Here is a 12,804-nt window from a genome sequence, read left to right on the forward strand (position 1 = left end):
ACTTTGAGAACCACAGCTCTAACATTATCTGTTTTTTCTTTCTTTTTTTAAAGTCTCTGTTTCTTTTTATGGCCAACTCACCCCCATGGCTCAAAGCTGGGGGACCGAAGTGTGGTTACTCATCTTGACTTAGTAGCATTACCAACTGCTTCTAGGCCATAGTGGGTCCTTGCTGGGGTGTCTCCTTTCTAACCTACCCCCACCCTTTCCCAGGCCTTTGGGAAAAGTTGTCACTCACACATAGTTGCTGGAAGGAGACTTGGGGAGTGTGTGCTGGAGAGCTCTTGCTCAGTGCTCCTCTAAGGGAGAGGACATTCCAGAAAACTAGGTTTTCTTTCTTTCAGCACTGTACCCCACCAGATCAGACCCTTGGGCACACTAAGAGGAAAATCAACACAGATGAGGCCAGGTAGTTGAAGATGCTATTCAAAGGTCAGTTCAGGCTACTTTCTGCTGGGTCCTAGGAAAAACAGGCATCTCTCTCCTGGAGGTTCCTCAAGCCAGTTGGCCTGCAGTTTGGAGGGACCACCCATCAAAGTCCCTCTTATTATAAATGGGGGAATAGGGCTTCACGATGCACTGAGGATTATTGTCCACCAGAGGGCACCAGCTCACCTTCCCTGTCAGAAGCAGATCCGCGCCACTCATGGAGTCCAGGTACTGCATGTGTTTCCTCATATTCTATCAGCAATTCAAGCTGTTGAGAGTCTTCACGTTTCTGGTTGAAGAAGGTTCTCCATAGGACGGCAGCCAGCCCATGATTATCTGAAAGGATCCTCTCACCATATCCTAAGATTGCAGCATAGAAACTATTTGTCACGAGGATCATGTTCTTCGGGGTATATAGGAATTAACTCCCATGACTGCCACGTTGCTCAACCCCCTCCCACATAAAATGAACTATGATATTACACACGTATTTCCCACTCTGGCCTTCCTGCTTCATTCTAACTAGACACATTCAGACATGAAGTTGGGTTATAAGAAACCACGAACTGAATGTATCAGGAATCTGACACCTTAGAAAGAATTCCTCGAAATCAGTTTCCTCCATACAGCTAGTATATCTGCGCAGGGCTGCAATCTTAATCTTTCATTTACTGTATTTCAACGGTCCGATGAATCCCATGGCTTCAGTGATCTTCATGAGGGCACCAACCTTCTCGACAGGCTGTGGGGAATCCTTTGTAGAAAGAAGCTTGTTTGTGGTGTGATACTTTCTACTCAGCTGTATGTCTATTCTAAGAATCTGTTCTACCACATGCTAGGGACTGGCCCAACCAGGGGCCACTGGGAAGTGCCACTGCCCTTGGGAAGAAGACACAGGTACCAATCGGCTGCATATTGGAACCCACCGGGTGATGCTAGTTTGGTTCCTAAGGACTCACACCAGCAATGCCATCTTCCTCAACAACCATTTCCAGGTGAAGGATTGGTTTCCAGAGTTCTTGCTGCTGCTACCGCCCAACTACAAGTTGTCCTTTTGCCACTGGGATCCCTGCAACCTTTTTTTTTTTTTTTAAATTATTTTTTTTTTTGTTGTTTGTGAGGTTTATGCAGAACATACACCAATTTAACAATTTCTACATGTAAAATTCAGTGACATTGATTACATTTTTCAAGTTGTGCAACCATTCTCACCCTTCTTTTGAGTTGTTCCTCCCCCATTAACTCACTTCCCGTTTCCTATCTAATCTTTAGAATTGTCATTATCAATTCGATCCCATACAGATAGATCTTAAAAAAGCACAGTGCTCAAGGCATTCTTTACTAGCTAAACTATTGTTTGATTTTAAGAAGATTTCAGGGGATATTTTTGGCTTAAGGTTTAAAAATTATCTCAGCGCAATAGTTTCAGGGGTTTATCCAGCTTCCACTGATTCAGAAAATCTGGATGCCATGAGAATTTGAAATCCTAATGTATCGGTTTTATGAGTTCAGTATCCAGTTGATAAAAGTGAAGTACGAGGCAATCCCTGGTTACGAACGAGATCTGTTCCTGTGTCTCTAAGTCATTAAGTCATATTTGTAGGTGAGTCAGACCAGGTGCATACGGTTCTTATTTAGCCTTACTTTTTACCGCAAGAAGGCAACTCTGGTGGCATAGTGGTTAAGTGCTACAGCTGCTAACCGAAAGGTTGGCAGTTTGAATCCATCAGGCGCTCCTTGGAAACTCAGAGGGCAGTTCTACCCTGTCCTATAGGGTCGCTATGAGTCAGAATCGACTCGACAGCAATGGGTTTTTGGTTTTTTTGGTCTTCGTGCAAGAAAGGAGCCCTGGTGGTGAAGTGGTTAAGACCTTGGCTGCTAACCAAAAGGTTGGCAGTTCAAACTTACCAGCTACTCCACAGGAGAAAAATGTGGCCGTCTGCATCTCTAAAGATTTACAGCCTTAGAAACCCTATGGAGCAGTTCTACTCTGTCCCGTAGGGTCACTATGAGTCAGAATTCACTTGATGGCAGTGGGTTTGGTTTCATTTTGGTTTAGACAAGAAAAGCCTTGAAACCTTTTCAATGGTTTAAAAGCTGCATGTGCAGTGGGTGAAGGTGATTGTGATGAATTTGTTGCTGGTAGGGGTTGGTTCAATCGTTTGAAACTGAGGGCAAATTCACATAACATTAAAAGGCAAGTATGAGTTGTCCATAAGTCAGGCATTCGTAACTTGGGGGCTGCCTGTACACCAATATTTTCTGCCATGTAAAATACTAACTTACTCTGCATGCTGTCATCTGAAGTTACTTTACGTAGGTGTAGTGGACACGTACACGAAACATTAAAGGTAAAACAATCAGCATCAATGTTTCATATTGAATTATAGCATCCATAATAGTACAATCTTAATTTCAATATTTGGAGCTCTGGTAGAGCAATGGTTAAGTGCTTCGCTGCTAATCAAAAGGTTGGCGGTCCAAACCCACCCAGTAGCTCTGTGGGAGAAAGATCTGGTGGTTTCCTTCCATAAAGATTACAGCCAAAACCCTATGGGGCAGTTTTACTCTGTCACATGGGGTCGCTATCCATGGGAACTGACTTGATGGCACCCAACAACAGCAATTTCAATATAGTGATTTAATGAAGGGCTGATGTTACTGTTTTTGTTTGAAGAGGGTTTGAAAATTATTCTTTAAATGCTGAAAGGAATTTAAGTGATTACCAAGAGATTTGCCAAAATTACTTTCATTTTGTTGTGAGATCACATGCATAGAAATTGTGTATTAAATTCTATTAATCTGGGGCATATAGGAAGGTTGTGCTTTTCATCAGTGGTGCCATTCAGGAGGATGCTCATGGAGAAGAGGGGAGAAAAGAGAAGAACATTGGGCTAGTTAGCTCAAACCATTCTGGTCAGCAGGGAGCCTGGCTGCTGCAATCACACAACCTGTGTGACATATGTCAGAGAACCTACGTGCTCTTTCCCCCAGTCGTTGCTTCCAGGAAAGGAGTTTATAAGCAAAATGCCTGTGCTTTGGACATCATGACCTTAACAGTATCAGGGCTAGCATATGGATGATACACAGCTAACAATAAATCCAGCACTTGCTTTATACCATTGTTCTAAGTGCTTTGTATGACCAACTCGTGTCTCTAACAATACATGTATGAGGTAGGTATTGACATCATCTCCATTTTGTAGATGATGAAAGTGAAGTAAAGAGGAACTCAGTAAATTAGGTTACCAGACAGTAAGTGGAAAAACTAGACAGTTTGGGTTTAGCCTGGTCTCTTAATACCTCATATTTGGAGAAGAGTCCCAAGATCAAAGGTTAAAATGGAGTATCTGTTTTTCTGCACAAGCTTTAAGTTAAAATGCAGGAATTCTATCATGTCTATTTTTATAATTATGTGCCTTGGTCTAACAAGATGACCTTCTAAATGAGGTCCAAGAGAGGAAGACCACTGGAAGATCCTAGTAAGTCACCTAAATGTTCTGAACTTGAATTTTATTATTTATAAAAGGAATGTGAGGTTTAATTCACAAGATTTCTTGGACAATTAAATGAGGATTTTCTTACTATTGATAAAGACACAAACTGTACTGTTCAGGCATCCTTATGTGCATACGCTTTCTGTGTAACTTATAGAACGGTCCAGGGTCATTTTGGCTGTAGGATTTTTACCTTGCTTTGCTGAAGATGCAACTCCACTGTAAATCTTGCAGCGACAATGGAGCTAGTGTATTCCAAAGATTTCTTCAGGCTATTTCTACAGTGAGCTTTAGGATGGTATACATCTAACTCCCAAGAGAAATCTAGGGACTGCTCAGGTCAAATAATAATACACGCTTGCTAATAAAAGCTATGGGTGGGGCCGAGTGGGAACACAGGACAAAAGAATTCCAAAAGAACTGTCAACTGGACATACAGCAACAACCAAAAATAATAAGATTTTCAAGAATTCTTAAGTACCAAATTTCAAGGTTTAAAATTTATTATTTAGAATAATTCCTTAGAAAAATTTTTATGTATTATAAAATATTTTTAAAAGATCCCTGAGTTTACCCATGATCAAAAGAGGTAAAAATGTCTTTAAAATGTAGAGGATTGCATGAATCTATAGAGGTAGACTGTAGAAACTTTTACTCTGCAACTTAGATCCTAAAATCCATGAAAGAGAAACAGAGACAATGAAAAGTGCAAGAAAGATAAACAAATAATGAATTACTTTAACTTTTATTTGATACTTTCATTTACAGTTCTGGCACTGACACCTTTTTTTTTTTTTCAAAGATTTTAATTTTATGTAAAGATTGAACTTCAGTAAAATAACTTAAAAACATTTACATGTACATCACTAAATTTCCATAAAATATACAATACTTTTGATACAGCATAGGCTAGAATGACTTTGAAGGCAATGTTACATATTCATCATTTTAAACAGATATCCCATATGTCCAGTGTGGGAATAAATATTTATATTGAATTTGCCAAGACATATGAAATATTAAATACTATAACATGCACTCAGATTAAAATATACATTTTGAAATACATCTATTTTAAAAGCATAAAACTGTGTTTTAATTTAATTTAGATGTATATTAGAGCTTCTAAATAGAAATTTAAACATTTATTATAAATAAAAGATACTACAACATTAAGTAAGATATAGTTCAAAAACTGCTAGGAAAACAGTTTGGGCAGGTGTAATATAAATTTCTACTTTGGCTAGATTTGAGTCTCATCTTTTTTAACCTTAAGTGAAATAGAATTATGTTAAATTTGATAAAATTTTAAAACTTCACAAAACATTGATTCAAAATTTTTAATTATATGTTAGCTGCATGGTCCATCTCTTTTTCTCATTGATACAGACATGACAAAATCAAACACATAAACTTAGCTGTCTAAAATAAAAATCTGATACTTAATGCTAAATTGAAGTATTTATAATTTCCATAAACCAAATTACTGAAGTGTAACAGGCTGTATTTTATACAAAGTAAAGATTTATAGGAATTATATTGTTTTATGCTTGCAAGCAAATTTGGACAAAATACCTTCGTGTACTTTTGAACATTCTTCCAAAATACCTCAGTAATGATTACCAGCACACTAAAATCTTCTATAAGAGACAATATCAAGAAAGAGTTGATGGCTGTTAGCTGTTTGGCATTTTAAAATGATTGCTATTTCTAGAAAATAGCAGCAATATCGCTCACCTAGAAGAAGAACTGAATGTCCTGACAACTGATACACTGGTACCACCTGAACCACTTCATCAAATTAGCTTAACATTGCTGACAAGAGGCCAGGAAGATTGATAGAAAACAACAGGAAAAAAAAAAAAAAAAGACATTAATATTGATCCTGAGAACAATTGTGAGTTATTTATAGGCAGTAGCTACATATAAGCTATACATTTTACCCTTTTAATACATTTTATCATAAAGCACATATTATAAATTTCTGCTTGTGGCCTGGTATGTAATCTTTTGTTCCTAGTTAGTGAAAAGGTCTGAATTTGGTAATGGAAAACTTGTCCAAAAACTGTATAAACTTAATATACTTCATAACTTGGAAAATGGTAAAAAAAATGTCTGATTAATTTTATTGTCCTAATTATTTTTGCAATGAAATAAAATCAAAACAATCCTCCTTCACCGTATTACAGTATTTATGAACTAGATTGACATCATTAAATGTGAAACATTCTTAGATAACATAACGACATTGTTTTTTAGAATATCCCTTTTCCCAAGATCTATAGATTATTTAATACATTTTTAATTTACTTAGGGATTTACAAGCAAAAAGGTAAATTATCAATTTACATTTTTACTAATCATTCTTCCCCTGGATCACAGATTTTGCAATTATAATAAAAATTTCTAAATTCTTTGCTTTAACGAGCTTTGCATTGCTTTAAAATGCTTTCTCATTTTAGAGTGAGTAACTTAAATAAATTTAGGCTCTTATGTTCTCAAATCTGGTTCAGTGGTAAAATTAAATGATAAAAATGCTCTCTGTAGCATTACTTTCACAGCATTTTTTTTTTTTTTTAATCAGGGAACTAAAAAATGCCAACAGCTGGGAACAGAACTCCAAACAGATGTATTACCTTTTATTTGGGGAGAAAGTCACCTAGTGAGTTAAATCTAGTTTTAATTTAGATCTTCTACATATATATTAAAAATAATCATGTTTTGAAAAACTGATTGAATAAGTTTGGTACAACAATCAGTATTATTAGGAATGTTTATATATACTTTAATTTTTATTGTGCTTTAAGTGAAAGTTTACAGATTGAGTCAGTCTCTCCTACAAAAATTTATATACACCTTGCTGTATACTCCTAATTGCTGTCCCCCTAATGAGATGGCACACTCCTTCCCTTCACTCTCTATTTTCGTGTCCATTCGGCCAGCTTCTGACCCCCTCTACTCTCTCATCTCCCCTCCAGACAGGAGATGCCAACATAGTCTCATGTGTCTACTTGATCCAAGAAGCTCACTCTTCACCAGTTTCATTTTCTATCCCATAGTCCAGTTCAATCCCTGTCTGAAGAGTTGGTTTTGGGAATGGTCCCTGTCTTGGGCTAACAGAAGGTCTGGGGATCATGACCTCTAGGGTCCTTCTAGTCTCAGTCAGACCATTAAGTCTGGTCTTTTTACGAGAATTTGGGATCTGCATACCACTGCTCTCCTGCTCCCTCAGGGGTTCTCTGTTGTGGTCCCTGTCAGGGCAGTCATCGGTTGTAGTCAGGCATCATCTAGTTCTTCTGGTATCGGGCTGACGTAGTCTCTGATTTATGTGGTCCTTTCTATCTCTTGGGCCCCTAATTACCTTGTGTCTTTGATGTTCTTCATTCTCTTTTGGTCCAGGTGGGTTGTGACCCATTGATGCATCTTAGATGGCCGCTTGCTAGCATTTAAGACCCCAGACGCCACTCTCCAAAGTGGGATGCACAATGTTTTTTTAATAGATTTTATTATACCAATTGACTTAGATGTCACCTGAAACCATGGTCCCCAAACCCCCACCCCTGCTACGCTGGCCTTGAAGCATTCAATTTTCAGGAAAGTTCCTTGCTTTTAGTTTAGTCCAGTTGTGCTGACCTTGCCTGTATTGTGCTGTCTTTCCCTTCACCTAAAATAATTCTTACCTATTCTCTAATTAGTGAAAGCCTCTCTCCCTCCCTCCCTCCCTCCCTCTTCCATCTCGTAAGCATCAAAGAATATTTTCTTCTCTGTTTAAACTATTTCTCCAGTTCTTATAATAGTGGTCTTATACAATATTTGTCCTTTTGCAACTAATTTCACTCAGCATAATGCCTTCCAGATTCCTCCACATTATGAAATGTTTCATGGATTCATCATTGTTCTTTATCGATGTGTAATATTCCATTGTCTGAATATACCATAATTTATTTATCCATTCATCCGTTGATGGGCACCTTGGTTGCTTCCATCTTTTTGCTATTGTAAACAGTGCTGCAATGAATATGGGTGTGCATGTACATGTTCGTGTAAAGGCTCTTAATTCTCTAGGATATATTCCAAGGAGTGGGATTGCTGGATAGTATGGTAATTCTATTTCTAGCTTTTTAAGGAAGCGCCAAATCGATTTCCAAAGTGGTTGTACCATTTTACATTCCCACCAGCACTGTATACGTGTTCCAGTCTCTCCACAACCTCTCCAACATTTAGTATTTTGTGTTTTTTGGATTAATGCCAGCCTTGTTGGAGTGAGATGGAATCTCACTGTAGTTTTGATTTGCATTTCTCTCCTGGCTAATGATTTTGAGCATTTCCTCATGTATCTGTTAGCTACCTGAATGTCTTCTTTAGTGAAGTGCCTGTTTATATCCTTTGCCCATTAGGAATGTTTATACTGAAGAAAAATATTAACACTAAATTTTTAAAATCTATCTGACATCACATTCAACTCTGTGTTCAAAAGCAGCCAAAATGTTATATTCACTTAAGTCTAGCAGAGATTTCATCAGCTAGCTGGTTAAGCCTCTATAGGGATATGATCATCTTCACTATATTTTTCTAAAGCATAATATACTGCTATTGAATCTGCAGCATGTTAAGAAGGAAGCCTGGAATTTCAATTAAAAGCATAGTGCTTAAGCTGTGTCTGTTTAGTATGGTGTGTCAAATCATACTATATAGAAATTGTTCTACAAAATACATATATGATATTTCAAATGGAATGTTCTTGAGTTGATAGTGATAGCCAAAGATGCTTAGAACTTAAAGGTGCACAATATAAAAAAAACCTACAAAATTCAAATGTTTAATTTTTATTATACTATAAATGTTTACTGAATCTAAAAATAATACCCTAATTGTATAAGGTTTCCTTTCAAATAGTTACTACTAAAAAAAAAAAAAAAAAAACCCAAACCCACTGTCCTGGAGTTGATTCTGACTCATATTGACCCATAGGACAGAGTAGAACTGCCACACAGGACTTCCAAGGCTGTAAATCTTTAAGGAAGCAGACTGCCACATCTTTCTCCTGAGGACTGGCTGGTGGGTTTGAACCACCAACCTTTTGGTTGGCAGCTGAGTGCTTAACCACGTGCCACCACGGCTCCTCTCAAATAGTTATTAGCTTTTAAAAAATTATAAATAATTCTTATATTTTTATTGTGCCTCTCTATCTTATACATTAAATATATGGAATATTATCTTTATTACTATATAAATAACATAGAGTTCATTAAAGAAGGGGCTGAGCAGAATGGGGAAGAACTGTGGCTAAATTTTCCCCGTTATTACGTGCATTTACAGATTTAAAGTTGAAAGCATCATTTCATTATGTCAGGGAGAACAGGCCATGTTCTACTTTAGAAAATAATAAAAGTCTGGTTGTTCCTTTAATAAAGTAAATTTCGCATTCAGCCCAGCTGATTATATAAGCATATAGTTAAGGCTATGTATAAAATAAAGAGAAAAATTGAGGCAATTATTTGGATAAATCAGAAAAATAAACTTTTGAGGAAAGCACTTAATTGGTCTAAATACTTTTTCTCCCCATCATATTCTGATTTTACCATACAACACCTCATTTTCCATTTTACTTGACCTGTGTAAAATATTACACAGTTAAGTTTCTCATAGATAAAAAATATCTGAAGAATAACAATTTCTCTATTAGATCACTTTTTTTTTTTTAGGGAAAAATCAATATTAATATCCCCTTAGAAATCAATTGTCAAAGCACCTAATTCAAAAGAGAAAGCCTCTCTAAAATATTATTTTTTACTAACTGAAATGACCAAATTTAAATTTTTTTTTGGCTGAAGGATTTTTAGTCCAGTGGAGTGACTGTTTAAGCATGCATCACACTTCCAGTGGCTTAGAGAATAAACTTTCCAGGCTAAATTCTCAGCTGTGATAATTCTGATAGATCATCTTGGAAACTGATAGAAACATTTTGAATTTAGAGATAGTCATCTTTTCACTCCAAATGGTACTACATTAGATGTTTAGAGCCATATTAAAATTCATCAAACTTATACATTCATAACTGGCCACAAAAGATTTATTCATATGTTCACTGGAACTAATTAGTAATTTTGTACATTCTATATAGTTCTTAATATGAGAACAAAAATTAGAGTTCAGTGCGTTATAACCAACAAACACTTGGAAAGACATTGCACAAATGTAGCTAAGTTGACATTTCTTAAAGACATGTGCTATATACTAGAACTAGGAATCTGTTCCAATAGAAAAGCCCAGTTTTTAGATAAGTAGGAAACAAAATCCAAGCCAAACAGGAGGAAAACACAAAAAATCTATGTATCTTATTATTATTATTTTGTAAATTCTCATGGAAAATGAGGAGGGGTATGCAAAACAAAAGCTGGTTTATGCTCTTGGATTAAAAAAAGACAGGTGCTATTAAATAATAAAATGTGATAAATTCCCTTAGGAGAGTTTAATTACAAAGTTAAAAAAAAATAAGTCTATTTTAATTACATGAATATAGATAAAAGCAGGATTATTTCTGCCACTAATTTCCTTCCTTTCTTTTTTGTTTCAGAAATTATTGTTTGATTAAAAGAAAGGGACAAATAGTCTGCTAGCAGCTATTTATATAACACAAACGAAGGCACAAAGAGTAGGACTTCGGTGTCAATGAGCAAGAAGGCATAGTGATTACGGTGTGAACAAAAACTGGCCCTGAAATACAGATGAAAATCTGTTTACAACTGTGTACCTAAGTATCAATCAGGGACGCGTAAAAACCTTTTGTTTCTCACTTTCTGGCAATAAAATATACTTATCAAAACTTGCTAGCACTTACCATTGATGCAAACAGAAGTATGAAAATGACCCCAAAAGACCTGCTTATGACAAAGTTCAAAAGACCATGTGCAGAATCAGTCTCTGAACTCTCAATGTCTGATCTGCAGAAAGAAACCAAAATGTGGAATCCAAAGGAGATACGGACAGCTGTATCCTTATAGAAGGTGTTTTTAAATGTGTTGACAAAAACGTAAATGGAATTTATTTTTTACAGCTGTTCACAGATAGGCTACTTCTCCTTAGGAAAATTTAGGGTCAGTAGGCCATGTTTTGACATAAAACACCCTTGGACCATAACCAAGAATCCTTCTTTCAGTATGTCATACATACCTAATTCGGCTAGTTTAGTACTGACTCTATTGCCACTAAGAATTATCATATGGTCTTAGATGAAAAGGATACCGCTGAAGTCACTGGGTACAATATTCATTTTAGACTATCTCAGGAAGAAATTACACACAATTGTTGAAGAGTTATTAGATTAAAATCTCTATAAATATTTTTTACATTTCCGCTTGTGAAAAAAACACGTCATCATGATTGTATCCTCTTACTAATCAAGTATTCTAGAATACGAAGTCATTCAAAACTAGACTGTGGAAAGAACCAGATTAGAAGCAGGGCAGTGAGGTCACCGATTGCTGCTCTTCCCCCAAGTTTGTTTAAATAACTGAATACCAGCAGCTGAACACTATTCTACATCAGAAGCATCATTGTCAGAAAGATGATAGTTACTTCCTTTTACCCGAATATATTCTATATATCTCCCTTCGTCAGAATCTGATGTGCCACATGTACATAGCCTGTTGTCAAAGAGTGATTCAATTTCTTCTAGTTTTTTCCCTTTGGTCTCAGGAAGGCAGCCATAGATGAAAAATAGTCCAACAGCAGCAAGTCCAGCATAGAGGAAGAAGGCTCCTGCAATTGAAAATAATCTGTGTGTGTATACATATATGCCTGGGTCGAACAGCGTACTTGATTCTGACTTCTCTTTCTGGTGAATTGTGAACAACCATGGTAAGACATGGGACCAAAAAATTACTTCCAGTCTCGTTTACTCAAATTGTTCTAACCTTATGAATATAATACAATTTGTTCCTAAATCCGAGGCGTGTAATGCCAAACTCAAGAAGATTAGATGGCGCTCAGATGTAACTTTTGGCTTCCCCAGCTAGAAGTACTTGCTCCTTCTTACGTGCTTCCACAGTACTTTATTGAGACCCGTATCATAATAACCAAGAAGTGCATTATAACCAATTATGGGCATGTGTATGTCTGTCTTATCCCAAACTATAAGCATTTCGAGGCAAGGAGTAATTTCTTGCTTATACAATCTTGTATTTCTAGAACCAAATACAATGGATGACATTGCTGAATTCATGACTCAATGAAATAGACAATTCCATCCTTCCAGTTTCCCATGCCCAAAGTCTATGCTAGTCATCCTTGACTCTTCTCTTACTCTTATACCCAATATACAACCTGTTAGGAAATCCAGTACATTTACCTTCAAAAAACAATCCAGAGGTGACCACTTCTTACCATTTCCACTTGATATTTCTGGTCTAAGAATTATCCCTTCTTATCTGCACTATTGCAATAGTCTCCTAACTGGTCCATCTTTTTTCTCCACAGCATTTACTACCATCTGACATAATATAAAGCTTTTTAGTTTATTTTCTCTTTCCCTTTACTAGAATGTATGCTCCATGAGGTTTTGCTGTAAGATTATAGATGTCAATACATCACAGCCACAAAGACATAAATATCTAGTTGCGTTTTCTAGGTTTCGGTACAACAAACCTAGATGAATGAGACATATGAATATGTGACTTTACACATTGCAAGATGGTTTCTCCTTTATAATCTAATTCCCAATTTAAATATACTTTTACTTTTGATGTAAAAGTGATGGCAGAGAACAACCTGCTGTATTTTTACACAAATAAGGCACATCTTTTATGTTTGTTTGCCAACTGCGTCCTCCCGTGGTAAAGTATTTTCATAAGTGTGGCTACGCCAATTTTTTTAATAT

General features: G+C 36.4%; 1 protein-coding gene and 1 pseudogene across 1 annotated transcript in view; both read right to left on the reverse strand.

Moving 5' to 3' along the window:
• Nucleotides 1–495: 495 nt before the first annotated feature.
• LOC126076292 (ubiquinol-cytochrome-c reductase complex assembly factor 1-like) lies at nucleotides 496–1,402 on the reverse strand (annotated as a pseudogene).
• Nucleotides 1,403–8,797: 7,395 nt separating this feature from the next.
• Nucleotides 8,798–12,804, reverse strand: part of SLC2A13 (solute carrier family 2 member 13) — a 380,110-nt gene continuing 376,103 nt past the window's right edge. Inside the window, exon 10 of the mRNA XM_049882832.1 lies at nucleotides 8,798–11,687. Coding sequence (XP_049738789.1) covers nucleotides 11,461–11,687 — 227 coding nt within the window. The 3' untranslated portion in view covers nucleotides 8,798–11,460. The remainder of the gene's footprint in view (nucleotides 11,688–12,804) is intronic.

Source organism: Elephas maximus, chromosome 4 (assembly GCF_024166365.1).
Source record: "Elephas maximus indicus isolate mEleMax1 chromosome 4, mEleMax1 primary haplotype, whole genome shotgun sequence".
In the NCBI taxonomy this organism is placed as follows: domain Eukaryota; kingdom Metazoa; phylum Chordata; class Mammalia; order Proboscidea; family Elephantidae; genus Elephas; species Elephas maximus.